Source organism: Pseudophryne corroboree, chromosome 6 (assembly GCF_028390025.1).
Source record: "Pseudophryne corroboree isolate aPseCor3 chromosome 6, aPseCor3.hap2, whole genome shotgun sequence".
Lineage (NCBI taxonomy): Eukaryota > Metazoa > Chordata > Amphibia > Anura > Myobatrachidae > Pseudophryne > Pseudophryne corroboree.
The window spans coordinates 240,757,841-240,777,215 of record NC_086449.1 but is presented as its reverse complement, the minus strand read 5'-3'; the positions used below and the strand labels follow the sequence as shown (position 1 = coordinate 240,777,215).

General features: G+C 45.3%; 1 protein-coding gene across 1 annotated transcript in view; it reads left to right on the top strand.

The window, feature by feature from the left end:
- Nucleotides 1-19,375, top strand: part of KIF7 (kinesin family member 7) — a 216,779-nt gene that overhangs the window by 32,497 nt on the left and 164,907 nt on the right. Inside the window, exons 4-5 of the mRNA XM_063925793.1 lie at nt 2,130-2,547; nt 17,349-17,880. Of these exons, the coding sequence (XP_063781863.1) occupies nt 2,130-2,547; nt 17,349-17,880 (950 nt within the window). The remainder of the gene's footprint in view (nt 1-2,129; nt 2,548-17,348; nt 17,881-19,375) is intronic.

The window sequence follows — 19,375 nt, the reverse complement described above, 5'->3', positions numbered from 1 at the left end:
CCTGGGGATTATATGGTCTCCCTGGACATACAGGATGCTTACCTGCATATTCCGATTGCAGTGTCGCATCAGCAGTACCTGTGGTTTGTGGTTGGTAACCTCCATAACCAATTTTGCGCGTTACCTTTTGGTTTGACCACGGCTCAGCGAGTCTTCACCAAGGTAATGATGTTTGTGCTCCGCCGTCAAGGGGTCAGGATCCTACCATACCTGGACGACTTGTTGATCCTGCCAAATTCCCCAGAAATTCTCCTGTGCCATCTAAATCTGACTATCCAGTTTCTGCAAGCCCATGGGTGGCACATCAACTGGAAGAAATCTGCAGACTCTAAGTGGCTTTCTCTTAAGGTATTGTTTCTGCTGGCTATTACCTCTGCTAGACGGGTGTCGGATTTGGGTGCCTTGTCTTGTAGGTCACCATATCTGATTTTTCACTGTGATCAGGCGGTTCTTAGAACACGTCCCGGGTATTTACCTAAGGTGGTGTCTTCTTTCCACCTTAACCAGGAGATTGTGGTTCCGGCTTTTGTCTCTCTGGATTTATCCAACAAAGAGCAGTCTTTGGATGTGGTACGGGCTCTCCTTATCTATGTGGAGAGGACAGCCTCCGTTAGGAAGTCTGATTCTCTCTTTGTACTGTTTGGTTTTCACAAACGTGGCTGGCCTGCTAACAAGCAGACCTTGGCCAGATGGATTAGAGTGGTGCTTGCACATTCTTATGTACAGGCTGGCCTTCCAGCTCCTGCTACCATCAAAGCCCATTCTACTCGGTCTGTTGGACATTCTTGGGCGGCCCGCCGTGGTGCGACCCTTGAACAATTGTGCAAGGCGGCTACGTGGTCCTCAGTGAACACATTCATAAGGTTCTATGCCTTCGATACTTCCGCCTCCCAGGATGCTTCCTTTGGACGCCGGTTCTTGTGCCCGCTACAGTGCGTCCCCTCCCATAAAGAACTGCTTTAGGATATCCCCAATGTCATTCCCTGTGGAGCCCAGTGTACCCCGCAGCAGACAACGAGATTTATGGTAAGAACTTACCGTTGTTAAATCTTTCTGCGAGGTACACTGGGCTCCACAGGGCGCCCACCCTGACGCACTTAGCTTCTTTGGGTTGGTAAGGCATTAGCCGCTGACACTTTCTCCTGTCGTGAGAATGTGGTGTATGTGGCTACTAACGGTTGTCGTCTCTTTTGCCTGCTACTGCATTGGACTGGTTACCGAAAACTGAGCTCCTGTGCACGGAGGTGGGTTTATAGAGGAGGCGGCGCTATGCATTCTGGGAACAATCAAAGCTTTGAGCCTGTTGGTGCCTCGGATCAAGATCCTACTCTACACCCCCAATGTCATTCCCTGTGGAGCCCAGTGTACCTCGCAGAAAGAGATTTAACAACTTAAGTTCTTTCCATAAATCTCGTTTTTCCAGGCAAATCGAACCAACAAATCGTTTACATCTTGAAGTGTGTATATCCGATTTGTGCGCTCCAGCGGTCTTCTGGTCGGCCCTGCCGCAGAGTCAATCAGAAGTTAACGCTAACGATGCTGTGCTGTTGAATGCAGCATGGTATGTTAGATTGTGCCATCATCCCCTGCGTCATACAAGTGTGTACACGATTGCCGATGCAGGATCCTGACGCCCGTCACATCCGCCAGCTACAGCTCGTTTTAATGTGTAACTAGTCTTAAAGATCCCAGTCTTTATGGAGAAATGTGTTATTTGGGACAATAGTGCCTAAAAGCACAGACCGCATCTAATGCAGAATAGTTGCTAGTAGAAACAGTTACCTGAGACACTATTGTAAACATCATATTATTCTTCCCAGGGACAGTGTGATTGAAACTGTAGAACCATCAACAAACTTCTTGATTCCGGCAAAGAATTATGCCTATTTGCTCTAGTTTTTGCCATTGTTACTTGAAAATACATTGTTCAAAAGTACAGAAAGTCTTAAATATAATCACATTACCATTGTTGAAGAGTGCAGGTTTTGTGGTGCAGAAATGATACTGCTACAGCATGACTGAGTGTAGCCCCAGTTCTTTTCTTAACCTGTTTGTCACTATTTCTGTTTACATTGTATCTGTTTGTGAAACTCCTAAAATGTGCCTTGCTTTTATTTCATTTTCCTCAGTGCTTTGTGGTGTAAAGGAGACTGAAGTGGAAGGACTTGATGAGGTGCTTAGTTTACTAGAAATGGGCAATACTGCTAAGCATACAGGTGCCACGCAAGTAAATTCCCATTCTAGCCGCTCACATACAATCTTCACGGTCACCATGGAACAGAGGAGAGGGGTTGGCAGAGTCACCAGACTAACCAATGGGGAAGAATGTCCAGGCCTTGCTATTGGGCAGCTTCTGTCTTCTAAGTTCCACTTTGTAGACCTAGCTGGTTCAGAGCGAATACTGAAAACGGGCAACACTGGGGAGAGGCTGAAGGAAAGCATTCAGATCAACACTGGACTACTAGCCTTGGGTAATGTCATTAGTGCCTTAGGCGACCCAAAGCGGAAAAGCAGCCATATACCATACAGAGATTCTAAGATCACCAGGTATGTGCACAGGTTTTGGTGAAATTGTATTTTTCAGTCTAATTAGTGTGTATGCAAAATTGGTATGGTATTGGGATCCTGGTGTTTGTGCTGCCGGCGGTCAGAAGACAGACAGCGACATCCCGACACATGCAATCCAGACACCTGCTAGGTAAGTCTTCCAGTCCTCCCTCTCTGTCCCCCTAACCTTAACTCCTCCTACCGCAGTCTAACCCAATCCCCTGCCCTCTGTCCCCCTAACCTTAACTCTTCCTACCGCAGTCTATCCCAATCCCCCATCCTAACTATTCCCACATATGGCCTAACCCTAACCCCCCCATCCTCAGTGCCTATCCCTAAGCCTGCCTTTTTAGTGTCTAAGGTTAACTCTCCCTCCAGCCGAACCTTAACCCTCCCCTAGTGCCTAGACCTAACCCTCCCAGGCATACTTACGATTGGGATGCCATCTGTAGGGATCCTGGTGCAGGCATTGTGATAGATGTCTGGATCCTAGCGTCTGTCTTCTGACCATTGTTAGGATACTGGCGATGGTATTCCGACTGCTGGCAACCCGAACGCTGGTATGCTAACAAGATTCCGCAAAATTCAATGAAATCCTTAATGCTTTATAATCCAACATTATCTTTTATCAGTGGGGCCCGTAAATCTGAGATGGATTGCCCCAGTTTCCCGTTCTGCTGGGGTTGGGGAATCACGGGATCCAACTTGTTGAAATTTCCCTAATTTTCCGTTTCCGACCAAAAAATTATCGAGACTGGCGAATCAGGTATTTTTAACATGCAGAATTTCCCAGGTACCCTGATGTATTGCCGATCATCATTGGCTGCTGTTTGGCGGATCTGTTTGGGGAATTGCCCATTATTTATTATCATTTTTCTTTTCATTAAAGTATATGTCCAGCAACTAGATGTGTCGCATGCTGCAGTAAGTGTATGCTACAAAACTATAATCTATTTGTGGTGCTGCGCTCGGCCCCAAATGTTGTTTGAATAACTAATGAAAAAACTGGATAACAAATCAGGATATGTGTAATGTATGTAATGCTCCACAACTTGGTAATCTTTAATACTTTACTTATAAAACAATAATAATGTTGATAATAATAATAATACAGAAGGTAGTAACACACAGTAATTCTGCAATGAATCTGCAGTGGATTCAGCGTTATCAAACGGTCAAATTAAAGTTCAAAATAGCATAATGCGATCAATGGATACTGTCCTGCAAAACGTAGTGTTCAGCTCTGGGTCAGTGCTGTTCACTGCACCCAGGACCTAAACCTAAAGGCTGATGAAGTCCGGATAGCGAGGTGACAAGTGGGAATGAATGAGAACAGATACGAGTGTCCGTCAGACAGCGGCGTCCCGCTAATCTGCGTTGCTAAGTGCACTTAGGTGTACCTTGTGGATGGGAATCTTCACAGTATCTGGGGGGCAATGTCCGGGTAAGTACCGGGAGCAGTTTTGTCGACCTTCTCTCAGCCCCAATCTCCAGCGGTGCGTCAGCATACAGACGCTCCCCTGGACATAGGTCAGCCGCGAGAGTGGGACCTGTCTAGGTGGGGGATGTTAAACAGCGGCGGCTCTAAGAACCGCTCGCTGCAACTCCCGCCGTTAACGGAGATCAGCTCTACTCACCCTGTATCGCCGTCCGTGTCCTCCCTTTACCAGCTTCTTTCCCCCGGCGCTGCCTTGCAAGTCTTTGCTTCCGGATTCCTCAGTCACATGTTCCCAATGCCCTATAATGTCTCTCCTCCATGAACGGACTTCACCAAGTTCTCGTACTTGGTATAGGAGTATGTGATTCTGTGCTCCTTCAACGCGTTTCAGCCCGTTTGGGGCCTTCCTCTGGGAGTGGTTGTAGGTATAACTGCTTTCTGTAAATTCTCCTTATCAAGGGTTGTATCTCAATTCCCCGCCTTCTCTGGATCTCAAACTGTCTCTTTCATTGGTCCATGTAGTTGATTTCTGAATGGTTCATTGAACTGTCAATTAGGAGAGTTAATTCAATCTATTGGTTGAAAAGTCTATCAAGTTGCTGCTTCTGTCGCTTGTGGCCTTAAACTGGAACATAATTGTTGTTCTTTGTTCTTGGAAATAGTAGCAAGTGTATGTATTATACGGTTGAGACATAGGAGTATATTCAATTGCGGTCGAATTGCCGCAATTGTCGAAAAACGGGTCATTTTCGACACAAAAAACCTGTCTAATTGGATTTGACAATTCAATACAGTACTTTTCGACAAAAAACCTGCCGTTTCATTTTCGACTTTTTTCAATTCGACATTTTTTCAATTCGACATGTCTGCAATGTTAAAAATGTGGCTTTTCGGCAAAAGTATATTCAATTGAAGAATGTCGATTCGACAACAGTGATTTTCAACAGTCATTTCGTCAATTTCATTCCGCCTCATTTTTCTGTCGTGATCTAATAAAAAAATTAAAAAACATGTTTTTTTTGGTGCTTTTTTGATTGCTAATAGCATATCTATTTATATTTGAAGGGATTATCTACTTGGTTTGTCTATTTATGAGCCACAAGTATTATTTAATAGATTTTTTTAAAAGAATATATATATTTTTTTTTACTGACTACAATAATATGGAGAGATCAGTGCATGTTTTTCAGTTGGAAGGGGTGTGAAATGGTTAAAAATCCTGAAAAAAATTGCGTGGGGTCCCCCTTCCTAAGCATAACCAGCCTCAGGCTCTTTAAGCCGGTCCTGGTTGTAAAAATACTGGGGGGGAAATGACAGAGGTTCCCCCATATTTTAGCAACCAGCACCGGGCTCTGCGCCTTAATGCCACGGCCGCAGGGACCGGTATAAAAGTGACTCCCGGCTGTGGCATTATCTCTCTGGCTAGTGGAGCCCGGTTCTGGTGTTAAAAATATGGGGGACCCCTACGTCTGTTGTCCCCTGTATTTTTTGCACCAGTACCAAGCACAGAGCCCAGTGCTGGTTGTTAAAATACGGGGGAATGGGGGTGTGGCCTAGCTGCTGCTGTGAGTGGAAGTGTTTCAGCAGAGCTCCAGGATTTCTGGCACTTCTCTCCCTCCCTGCACATCCATCTCTGCTCCTTTCAGCCTGGTGCCCTCTCCCCCACTCCTGCTGCTGTGCGCTGGCCAGTTGGTGAGGTCCGCGGAATCGAGGAGCACTCCTGGAGGCTCCTGCAGATTGCGGCCTACCTTCTGCCCTGAAGCCGGGAAAACGGGACGTGGCTCCGCCGGACGGCTCCTACCTCTCCCTGCAGGTTCCTGGGGGGTCTCTGGGGGCTCCCAGAGGCCGAGGACCCGTGGGCCCTTGTGCTTTTACTCCTGTGTGCCTGGGATCCACCTCTGTCTCCAGCTGGGAAGGAGCCATTCACAGCCAGCGCCCATTTTGGATTCTTCAGTCTGTGCATCTCTGCAGCTCTGTCTCCTTCTGAGGCTGAAACTGAACCCTGAGCTAAACCAGGACCAGTGATATCTGCCTGGGGCTCTCCTCCAGCTTTTTCTTCTACAACTCCCTTGGGGTGTATATTCCATTATGTGGTAGTGCTGCCGATTCCTGCTGGAATCCCCTGTACTGGATCTGTGAGTACCCCCTTGCTGGGATTTGTTGTGCCTCTCTCATATTTGTCGTTTCTCCCCGACCCTGCAAAGATCTCTCTGCATGTAATAATGTTTGAATAGGGATGTGATGTGCTCTGTCCTCTCTACGCGTCCACCCGGGGTTCTCATGCATACATAGTAGCTTCTGTTTGGAACCAGCATACTACTCTGCCTCCAGGGCCTGTGACGCATTGGCCTTCCAGTTTCACTCGTCTACTCCTTCTACTGCAGCCCTCTAACGATGCCACCTAAAAAATTAAGGACGCACTCCCTCCCCCAGTGGCTTTCTCTAATCAAAAAGGGGCTCGTATCTCCTCGTCTCCTGCCGGGAGCTCCATCCCATCGAGCCAACCTGACCATCCTAAGGAGAGTTCTGCCCATTCCTTATCGGTCCTTGGGGTGGACTCTAATTCTACGGATCCTCTCACTGTCAAGACTCTGTGTCAAGTCCTTGCGGCTTTTAAATCTGAGCTCACTCAAGACCTCTCTCTGGCTATCCGGGAAGTTAAAGTGGAGCTAACTGCTTTAGGTGATCGCACAGACCACCTTGAACGTAAAATGGAGAAACTGGTGTCCTCTCATAATGACCTTATTTTGGCCCATGACCGACAACAAGCTGAGATGGAGACGTATAAAGACAAACTGGCGGATATAGAGGACAGGTCGCGGAGAAATAATATTAAAATGCGAGGTATCCCAGACTCTGTGGCCAATTCGGAACTTCTGGACTATGCTATGTCCCTCTTCCGCAAACTGCTACCTGGGGCGGACGACAGAGACCTTCTCATCGATCGCATTCACCGGCTTCCGAAACCACGGTCGGTTTCCACCTCCTACACTCGGGATACCCTCCTCCGTGTTCATTTCTTCACGACCAAGGAACGGATAATGCAAGCTGCCAGATCTCCGTCTGATTCGGATACGCTTGGAGGCATACAAATATTTCCTGACTTCTCGGCACTGACTATCTCTAAACGTAGAGCTGTGGCTCCTATCACGGAGGCACTACGTTCTCACAACATTAGATACAGATGGGGCTTCCCAGTGAAATTGGTGATTTCCCATGAGAATTCCTCCTACGTAGTTGCCACTCTGGACGCTGGGGTTAAGCTGCTTAATGACTGGGATGTTTCGGTCAAAGTGCCTTCTACATTGAAACCTCGCCTGCCACTTACCCGTGAGTGGTCTGCGACCTGACTGAGTATTCAATGTTCCAATTAATGTAGTTCCTGGTTGATCTTCATGTTTGGTTGGGGACTCCGTCCCCCTTATAATGCATACCGGATACGTGAGTTTATATGTTATATATATGTGTATGCTTTTGGTTCCTTCATTTGCTGTTTATATTACTATACCTGCATTTTCCTCTGATTCTATCTCTTTTATCTTTCTTTTTCTTCTTCTTTCTTCTTTTTTTTAATTCAATTCTTTTTATTGATTTTCAGTTTTTACTTAAACAAAAACACAAAGAAAAAAACAGCGCAACTCACATCAGAACCCCACCCAGGGAATACGCAGATTCCCATGTCCAGTAGGGACCAATTAACACACTTATCATAGTAAACCAGTGCAGGCCTAACCTTCGAATCGTAAATTACAGGTTAGAATCACTATCACATGGTAGCATATAACTTGTATAACAATGTGCCGTGCATAGTCCTCTACGGCCACACTTCTTAAATATTGAGCTGATCGCAGAGCTACAGCAATGACACTGGAACGGGGGTGGCTGACCGCGGGCGCCAGGGGACAACGCAAACAACAAGAGGCAGTACACCCGATATAAAGCTAGGGTACCCACCCACTCCAACCCCCGTTGTATGTCTAGATGTTCCGGGTCCTAGAGAGCGGGGACTCAAGCCAGCGACCCCACAGGTCCTGATATTTATTCTCCGCTTTTCTAGCTAAGTATACATATTTCTCGTGAGAGACTGTATCATTAACAAGTGAGACCCAGGACCGTAATGTGGGCGCATCCCTGGCTAGCCAAAGCCTAGCGATGCACACCTTGGCCAGGCCACACAGATTAATTACATAACGTCTGGCAGGGGGGTCCAGGGCATCCTCCTCCACAGCAGATAGCACACATGTCGTCGGGGAGCATATAGACGAGGGAATACCTGTTGACACCAGGGCGTCAGTAACACCCGACCAGAATACGGCTACCTTAGGACACAGCCAAATAATGTGCCAAAAGTCCGCATCCAGAGTATCACACTTAGGACACCTGGAGGAGTGGGTACCGCCTATATGTCGCAACCGCACTGGTGTCATATATACTCTGTGTATTATAAACAGTTGAATTTGTTGATATCTAGTGGTGGTAGTGGATAATCGTGGAGAGCATAAAGCACCCTCCCATATCTCATCAGAGATGGCGCCCAAGTCAGATTCCCACCTGCTCCTGAGAAGGGACAACGGGTCAGAATAGTGAGATCGAAGCATACTTGCATAAATGTTGGACACCAGATGTCCGCTTCCCAGGGACTGCAGGAGAGACTTGACCGGGGAGTCGGCAATCGTCGGAGGAGCTTCGGGAAATTGTGCGTTAAGTGCATGTCTCAACTGCAGGTATCGGTAGAAATGTGTAGAGGGTATACTGTAATCCCGCTGAAGCTGCAGGAAGGACCTCAGTACACCATCGCTATATAAGTGTCCCAGGGACGTCACTCCCCACCTCCCCCACACTGTCCCAGTCCGCAGCGAAGCCGAGGGCGTTGTCCAGAGGAGTATCCGGGTCAATACCCTGGCCCAATAGGATAACATGTACCTGTTTCCATATGAGGACCGCCTGTCTTATTATAGGGATCTTAGACAAGTTAGGGTTCCCACAAAGAAGCATCTGTAATGGAGAGCCGTCAGGGTAGACCCGGAAAAGCATTTGGGAGTGTATAGTGAGAGCATCCGGGTCATTCACCCACTCCCATACATGTGCCAACTGCGCGGCATAATAGTAAAATCGAAAGATAGGGAGAGCTTAGCCTCCCAGCACCTTCGGCCTGGACAGAACGTCAAGTCTCAACCGCGCTCTCCTGCTGGCCCATATCAAAGAAGAGAGCAAACTGTCAATCTGTCGAAATATCTTCAAGTTAATATATATAGGGGACTGCTGGAGGACATAAAGGAGTTTAGGCAAATATACCATTTTTACCAAGTTAACCCTGCCGGTAACAGTCAGGGGCAGAGACCCCCAAACCCTGACCCTCGAGCGTAGATAGCCCATCAGTGGCATGATATTAAGGGAAACATAGGTACAAGGGTCATTCGATACCCATATACCCAGGTATTTGAAAGAATCTACCCATTTAAGGGGGGTTTGAATCACGGGGGCTTCCGAGACTGGGCCGCAAAGTGGAGTAATGGTGGATTTGTCCCAGTTAATTTTGAGCCCGGAGAAACGTCCATAGTCAGTTATTAAGACAAGGAGTTTAGGTAAGAAGGAAACTGAATCGTCCACAAAGAGCAACAGGTCATCAGCGTATAATGCTATCCTGTCTTCCCTTGCGCCGACCCTAATACCCACAAAATCCTGAGAAGCCCTAATCAAACAGGCTCAATAGCAATGGCAAACAGAGTCGGAGACAAAGGGCAGCCCTGCCTCATTCCCCTGGTTAGGGGGAAGGAGTCCGAAACAAACCCGTTCACCGAAACTCTGGCCATGGGCTGAAAGTATAACAATTTAACATAATTGATAAAGTTGGGGCCCACACCAAACCTACTCATAGCCTCCCAGAGGAAGGCCCACTCCACCGAGTCAAAGGCCTTTGCGGCATCTAAGGAGGCTATAACTGCAGAGCAGTCCTCCTCCCGGGAAACCTGAAAATGAGCAAACAGACGCCTCAAATTCACAGCAGTGGACTTGCCAGGCATGAAGCCCGTTTGGTCAGGGTGAATAATTTGGGAGATAACCTGGCCGAGTCTGGAAGCTAAAACCTTGGCCAGGATTTTAATATCCGTGGGCAACAGGAAAATAGGACGGTAGGATTCAACCTTCCTGGGGTCCTTATCTGGCTTGGGAATTACTATAATCAAAGCCTCCGCCATAGACGGGGGAAGCACATTTTGGGCAAAAATTGCATTGAACAACTCAAGCAACTGAGGGGCAAAGAATTTTGTATATTTCTTATACAGCTCTGACGGGATGCCATCAAGGCCAGGGGCCTTACCATCGGGGGAGGCAGAGATCACAGTCTCAATCTCCTCCATCGACAAAGGAGCGTCTAGAAGGGCCCTGGCCTCACTGGAGATACGGGGCAAGTGGACTCCATCCAAATAGTCACATAGCTCCAGCGGGGAACAGGTCAACCCAGAACTATATAGTGCCTGATAGTATGAGACAAATTCCGCCACGATCTGGGGGGTGCGGTCCAGCATAGACCCAGCTGAATCTAAAATCTCCACTACAGTATGAGAGGAACGATCACCCCTTGCAAGATTGGCCAAATAAGAACCTGGTCTATCCCCAGTAGCATACTGGACATGCGAGGAGAAGAGAAGTCTGTGCTGGGTTTTCCCCCACAGGTAATCATTCCATTCACCCTGCGCATGAAGCCACATCAACTTAGAGGCATCCAAGCCATCCCGCACATACGTCAACTCTGAAGCAACCACCCGGGCCTCCAATTCAGACTCATGTGTCTTAAAGGAGGATTTAAGACTCCCCACCCGCTTAATCAATGTTCCTCTTAAGAAAGCCTTGAAAGTGTCCCATAGCAGAGACACATCCATGGTGTCATCATGCATAACGAAGAATTCTAACCAGCTAGCCTCCAAATCAGATCCCTCGCCCATATGCGTCAGCCAGAAGGGATTAAATTTCCAAACTGCCTGGCCCCGCTGGCAGTTTAAGTCAATATGTAACGATATTGGGGAGTGATCCGAGATACCCCTAGTCTCATATTTAACATTTTGAACTTTGGGCAAAAGCTCCCGGGACAGAAGAGCCAAATCTATCCTAGAGAAAGAAGAGTGAGAGCGTGAAAAACATGAGTATTGCCTCAAATCAGGATTCTTCAATCTCCAGGGGTCGATCAGACCCAACTCCGACACAGTGTCTGCAAATGGGGAATGCCCAGGCCGTGGGTTGGAGGACGCCCCGGACAACCTATCCAAGTCGCGATTTAAAACGTTGTTGAAGTCCCCCATACAGATTACGGCTACGTCAGGAGAGGCAGCCATAAAGGCAGATGCCTTTTTAAGGACGTCATGCGAGTATGGAGGGGGTACATACACAGCCAGCAATAACAGGGGGACGGAGTTAATTCTGCACTTGAGAAATACATATCTTTCTTCTTTCTTCTTACTGTACACATGAGGGTATCTCACTAGTCGCTTACATTATTTGTTGATGTGCTTGTTGGTACCCTTATTAGTACTTGTAATTTGGCTATATGTTATTGCTCCAGGTATACATGTGCCTTTTGTACCCCGGGTGGTGATACTACCGCCACCTCCCCATACTTTTTCTACTGCATACCTTTCCCCTGCAGTATGAGGGTGCTGATACTCCTGAGGAAGCTGGCACCCATCAGACCAGCGAAACGCGTTGGACTTAAGTTTGTAGGACCACAAGTATCAGCACCCTCATCCACCTCCTAGCAACCTTTGGACTCATCAGCCTCCACTGGATAAAATTCCGACACAAGTTCTCCATATGACTTGGACTCATCCCCATCTGCCATTTGGTTCCTAATTGCAAGAGAGACCTAGGGGACTTATCTGGAATCCAGTCTGGTAAATTACCTTACATCTAATTTAACTTGTGGGCAAATGTGGAATAGCGTCCTAGCCAGGAACTGTGGACATTTTACTTGAAAGGGTTAACCCTGTGGGATCCTACTAATTGTACTTTTATCATTCAGCAATTGCTTATGTCTTACTTTTGAGGGGTAGGATAACCTCTCTTTGATGAATGTTTATTAAATGTATCTTTTTATATTTAATCTATTGAGTCGTTCATCACATTTTTGAACTCCAGCCGGCGCCAGTACCTATTTCTTTCTTTTTTGCTCAAATTACCAAGGGAACTGACCTTCCCAGTACGGGCTGCCGCTGACAGCGCACTCCATCTGTGTATTCATTCATGTTCCAGTTTAAGGCCACAAGCGACAGAAGCAGCAACTTGATAGACTTTTCAACCAATAGATTGAATTAACTCTCCTAATTGACAGTTCAATGAACCATTCAGAAATTAACTACATGGACCAATGAAAGAGACAGTTTGAGATCCAGAGAAGGCGGGGAATTGAGATACAACCCTTGATAAGGAGAATTTACAGAAAGGAGTTATACCTACAACCACTCCCAGAGGAAGGCCCCAAACGGGCTGAAACGCGTTGAAGGAGCACAGATTTACATACTCCTATACCAAGTACGAGGACTTGGTGAAGTCCGTTCATGGAGGAGAGACATTATAGGGCATTGGGAACATGTGACTGAGGAATCCGGAAGCAAAGACTTGCAAGGCAGCGCCGGGGGAAAGAAGCCGGTAAAGGGAGGACACGGACGGCGATACAGGGTGAATAGAGCTGATCTCCGTTAACAGCGGGAGTTGCAGCGAGCGGTTCTAAGAGCCACCGCTGTTTAACATCCCCCACCTAGACAGGTCCCACGCTCGTGGCTAACCGATGTACAGGGGAGCGTCTGTACATTGACGCACCGCTGGAGATCGGGGCTAAGAGAAGGTCGACAAGTCCGGAGTGAACTGCTCCCAGTACTTACCCGGACATTGCCCCCCAGATACTGTGAAGATTCCCATCCACAAGGTACACCTAAGTGCACTTAGCATCGCAGATGAGCGGGACGCCGCTGTCTGACGGACACTCGTATCTGTTCTCATTCATTCCCACTTGTCACCTCGCTATCCGGACTTCATCAGCCTTTAGGTTTAGGTCCTGGGTGCAGTGAACAGCACTGACCCATAGCTGAACACTACGTTTTGCAGGACAGTATCCATTGATCGCATTATGCTATTTTGAACTTTAATTTGACCATTTGATAACGCTGAATCCACTGCAGATTCATTGCAGAATTACTGTGTGTTACTACCTTCTGTATTATTATTATTATCATCATTATTATTGTTTTATAAGTAAAGTATTGAAGATTACCAAGTTGTGGAGCATTACATACATTGCACATATCCTGATTTGTTATCCAGTTTTTTCATTAGTTATTCAAACAACATTTAGGGCCGAGCGCAGCACCACAAATAGATTATATTGTCCGTAGGCTAGTCATCTAGGTGCAGCAGCTAGCCCGAACCTACTACTTCTCAGTGCGCAGATATACAAACGGATATGCTACAAAACTGTATACCACATTTCCACTTCTAATATCAGTGTGTCCTGTGGTTCCCAAACTTTTTTGAATCACAGCGCTCTAGAGTATCATAATTATTTTTTCACAGCACAGCATTGGGGTGCCATGGAAGAAATTCAGATAAAGTATTAAATTAAGTAAATTGTTTATATACCATTCTTTGGGTCAGTGATGTGGCGAGAGACAGGATTTGTTTCTGTTTGTCCACATATGTTCTGATTGGCAGCTACTAGCATTGGTTTTGCTTATTAGATTGACCATAAATAATTTAATTTGGTCCTGGACCACCAACCGAGGATATCACTGCAAGTGTTCCATGGCACCCCAGGGACCACGGCATCCAGTTTGGGAACCACTGAGTGTGTCTATATGATAGTCAGGTGTGACACTACTGTTATGGTATGTCCCAAATATATATTTATGGGTAACTGCCCATTAGGAATGAGCTTTTCTATAAACATAGGCAAAAAACTGATCATAGTAGGGAGGGACCATCAGTGTATAATTAGTCTATAATGACTTACACTGTATTGATCATATTTTCTCCTTGTATAGTTTTTATGAGCTGCTTGTTTGAATAATTTTATAAACTTGCACCCATTCAAAATTGCGTGCTAAGGACCTACACTTGGAGATAAAAGCAGGGAGCACTGTTTGTTCTGCTTATGGAGTCTTTATAACATTGTTGACATTAGTACTTGAGAAGAGCTAACATCCTATAAACACTATAACAATGCAAATTAAGGAAATTAGGTTTGTTTTATATTCAGTAAAGATTAGAAAAGTGCACTAACAATTATGACACAAGTTTCCATTAACTTTCCCATTTCTCCTCCAACGCTGGTAAATTGTCAAAGTTTTACTCCAATTCCTGAAACCCCAAGTGAGGTTTTGTTAGATTTTTTGCAACTGTTCGGTCCCATAAGAATGAGGATCAGCATTACAGTTCATATGCATAAACCATTTAATAATAATAATAATAATTTTTATTATTATTATTATTATTTTTTGTCTGTGCAATTTTATTTATAGGAGACTGTAGTGAATTGGGAAGAGTCAACCCTTTTTTCTATTTTTCACATTTATTTATGGCATCATAGGATCATAATGATTGTTGTTTTGGTCATGCATTAACCAACTCTGCAGCCCATGTCCGACAGTTGTGTTTCATTTTAAATAGCTTGCAACACTTTAATTCTACACAGGTGGACTATAGTCAAAAAATGTGACCTTTGAAAGAAACTAACTGCTTCAGATTGTTTATATGTGTATTCCGGCAAAGAGTGAATACTTATGCCATCAGTTATTGTATGTAATTAGTCAGATAAAGCTGTGTTTTTTGTTTTATTACAGTATTTTGAGTTAATCAGTTCTAGGAATTCCTGAATAAATCCATTTTGATTGCATAGGGGTATATGCAATTGCGGTCGAATTCCGGCTGGAATTCGACCATTTTTTAATTCGACACAATTCGACAGTCAGACACCCTGCCGCCGGGACCCGAATTCAACATATTCAATAAAAAACGGATTCGACAGTCCCGCTGTCAAAGAACGGACCAATTGACGGATAGTGTGCGTCCTGGATTCGACTTTTTGGACGGCACAAAAGTGTTTAAAAAACCCAGAAAAAAATTGCGTGGGGTCCCCCCTCCTAAGCATAACCAGCCTCTGGCTCTTTGAGCCGGTCCTGGTTGTAAAAATACGGGAAAAAAATTGACAGGGGATCCCCCGTATTTTTACTACCAGCATCCGGCTCTGCGTCCTGTCCTGGTGCAAAAAATACGGGGGACAAAAAGCGTAGGGGTCCCCCGTATTTTTAACACCAGCACCGGGCTCCACTAGTCAGAGAGATAATGCCACAGCCGGGGGACACTTTTATATCGGTCCCTGCGGCCCTGGCATTATATCACTAACTAGTCACCCCTGGCCGGGGTACCCTGGAGGAGTGGGGACCCCTTAAATCAAGGGGTCCCTCCCCTCCAGCCACCCAAGGGCCAGGGGTGAAGCCCGAGGCTGTCGTCCCCCCCCCCCCCCTATCCAAGGGCTGCGGATGGGGGGCTGATAGCCTTGTGTCAAATAAAAGAATATTGTTTTTTGTAGCAGAAGTACAAGTCCCAGCAAGCCTCCCCCGCAAGCTGGTACTTGGAGAAAAAGAAAAATACAGACAGCGCTAGCAGATTTCTTATTAAAAAAAGTATTTATTTATTTATTATATTTTCCTCTATTAATAGCTCTAATAAAAGATCCCTTTCTTACCTCTAAGACTAATTGCATGCAATTAAAAAGTTTTTTAACTAAAATCATGGCACTAATAGATAAAACAATCAACACATTTAGTGGTAATACTCTGCTCTCTGAAACCACTTAATTTCTCCTTAATACACACAGCATACAGCTTTATCCAATTACCTCACACTGTTTCACTTCAGTGTTACAAAATCTACCAGCTCTAGTTAGATGTTAAAATGTCTCTATTCCACTCAGGATGAGGGTTAATACTTCATTGACACAATTGTAGCCAAAGAGTCACTTGTTCAGGACCAAGTTATGTATTATTAATACTTGCTTTCAAAAGTTCATTTAACACGAAAGTATTCAATAGCTTTTTCTCCTCCCTTTTGGGATCAACGCTGATTTCGTGCACAACCGCAATTGGTTAGTTATTAATTAGTTGGTTAGACATGCATGCATAGAATAACTTATCTCAAAGCAGCAGAGTTAATATGGTTTCACAGCAGACGTTTAAAACATGGCCATGTTGGAATCCAATTTTTACCGCAATCCCTCCTGGGTTCCGTTTTATTATGTTCCCGGCTTCTGGTGCCCAATACCTTTGTACAAAGCCTTATCTGGAGATCATTCAATTTTTCCCTGCCTGGAGGCAGAAGTGCGGCAGGATAGTCACAGGTAAGACGGATGAAAAAAAGACGCGTTTCTCCACCTATCGACATCGGCGGCTTCCTCAATCAGATCCAGGGTACCCCGGCCAAGGCTGACTAGTTGGGGATTTAATGCCACGGCCGCATAATGCCACGGCCGCAGGGACCGGTATAAAAGTGTCCCCCGGCTGTGGCATTATCTCTCCAGCTAGTGGAGCCCGGTGCTGGTGTTAAAAATACGGGGGACCCCTACGTCTTTTGTCCCCCGTATTTTTTGCACCAGGACCTGATGCAGAGCCTGGTGCTGGTTGTAAAATACAGTGGATCCCCTGTCAATTTTTCCCCCGTATTTTTACAACCAGGAGGGGGTACCCCACGCATTATTTTTTTTCTTGATTTTTAACCCATTCCCACTGAAAAACATGCTCTGATCTCTCCATATTCTTTTAAAAAATATATAAATAGTACTTGTGGCTCCTAATAGACAAACCAAGTAGATAATCCCTTCTAATATAAATAGATATGCTATTAGCAACAACAAAAAAACACACACAAAAAAAAACATGTTTTTAAAATTTTTTATTAGATTCCGCCACCAAAATGAGGCGGACTGAAATTGACGAAATGACTGTCGAAAAGCACTGTTGTCGAATCGACATTCTTCAATTGAATATACTTTTGTCGAAAAGCCGTATTTTTGCCATTGCAGACATGTCGAATTTGACAACTGTCGAATTTCAAAAAGTCGAATCTGAAACGGACGTTTTTTTGTCAAAAAGTATTGTATTGCATTGTCGAAATTTTTTTTTGTTTCGAAAATGCCCCGTTTTTCAACATTTGCTGCAATTCGACCGCAATTGCATATACCCCTAAATGTAATTATATGTGGAAAATGCCAAAGGGGTGCATACTTTTCATAGTCACTGTATAGTCCAGAGTTTTTTCTCATCATTCATGTCTATAGTCCGGTATGTGGAATACAGTGCATTCAATTTCTCTTTATCTATAGGATCTTGAAGGATTCCCTTGGAGGAAATGCCAAGACTGTTATGATTTCGTGCATAAGTCCGTCTGCATCAGACTTTGATGAAACATTAAACACTCTGAACTATGCCAGCCGCGCTCAGAATATTAAGAATAAAGCAACTGTCAACTGCAAGAAAGATGCAGACCGTGTGGAAGACCTGCAACATCAGATCAAGTCCTTGCAACGTGCTCTAGAACAGAGACACAGATCAGAAACCCGGATACTAAATAGATTTGACCTTGCCAAACCTGTACCACGACGATCTACCGAAGATCATGTGTCTCGGCTAATGGCTGACTGTGCACATTACAGGACTTGTACAGACACAGGCTATCTGCTTCTTATGGACCTTCTGGCAGAAGGAGGATTGTCACCTACTCAGTCCCAGAAGGTGAAGGACTGGATGTGTACAGTAGAAGAGGAGAGGAGTGAAATCACATCAGCTTCCGGCCTAGACAGTGGGATTGAGAGCTCTTCGGTTGAGGAACCCAGTAGGAGACCGACAAAGGGCAAGGTATGAATTCAAGACTGGAGGCAATTTATTTTAATTTTATCATTAAACTTTTTTTATTTAATATTATGAGTTCACTCTGTAATGACTGTATTAAGGCAAACATTTTGATGTCATGCCTTTTTCCAGTTACATTTACTAGGCTGACCATATTATCCCTTTAACCTGGGACACTCATGAATTACACAGGTTCTGTGGCTGGCTGACTACAAGACTTGTATTTCACCTGGTTTTAAGCATCCCCTTTCGCGGGGAATAGGATAGCCCCCTAAATTGGAGATTTAGGTGCATTGGGGAAAGAATCGTGGTGGAGGACGTCAGGGTGCACACAATTAGTTGAAAGTGGTCCTGTATATCAAGAAGGTAGCATGTAATCTCCATGAATGCAACATGATACATGTTGATATGGCTGTGGTTCTGTTTGCTTCCAGTCAGATGCATTCATAGATTTTAACCGCTACAAGCACATGAGACCAATTTTGCATAATGCATTGACAGGTATTGGGTTGGTTAGATAGGTGGAAACGCCACGGGTTCTTAGGGATTGGAGTTGCTAACATAGTCAAAAATATTCTGGATTTTGTCCCAGAACAAAGTTATCTAGAGACAAGTCCACCAGATATGATAAAATGTTGCCATTTGGTCTCACCTTCTCCAGCAAATCTGGTCTACCATGTTAAACTATTTTGTTCAGTCTGTCGGGGTTATAGTAATATACTACTATGCATAGTAAACATTTGTAAGCAGTTTCTTAGATAAGCATGGAGATTGAGGTGTGGGGGGTACTTTTTCCCTGACCTCCTACCAGGTGCCTTCATCAGGACTTGGACAGAGGTCTGACTCTCATCCCCACTCATATCTAGATTGAGGGTCAGAACGTGAGGTCAACAGCATATTGTAAATCAGAAAGTGAGTTACAGAAGCATCTTTTCCCAAAGGGAGTTAAAGGGCAGAAGGAGAAATGGGTATGGGAGGAACGAACAAAGTGTCTGAGCTGAAAATATTCAGTGTAAGGAGAACATTTGTTGAAGAAAGTCAAGTGGTGCCAAGTGTGAGCTACCTGAAAGAGTCAAAGTAGTAATGTGCATCCTGGAGGGAACAGGGAGTTGTTCTATAGAGGAGTGTAAAGCCCCATACACACGGTGCGATTTGTTCTAATGATGTTGACTCTATAGTCAAAATCGTAAGAAAAGTTAGTGCAAATTGCACCATGTTTATGCTCTTGCGATGCCGATGCACGCTCCAGCTTGTTCAGCATGTGCAGGCAGGGTCGATATTGGCTTGATCGGAGGCTCATGCCTGTGGGCAGGTTCTAGCCAATATCATCCAATAGCCGAAATTGCAGAGTGTGTACGCACCATAAGGAATAGAGAGGTCAAATTCGGGTGTGCAGGTATTCCACACCTTCAGTGTGAGTGTGGGTAATAAGGCAAGGTTGATATGTTTTCTTGGCCGAGGCCATGGGTCTGCAACCTGCGGCTCTCCAGCTGCTGTCGAA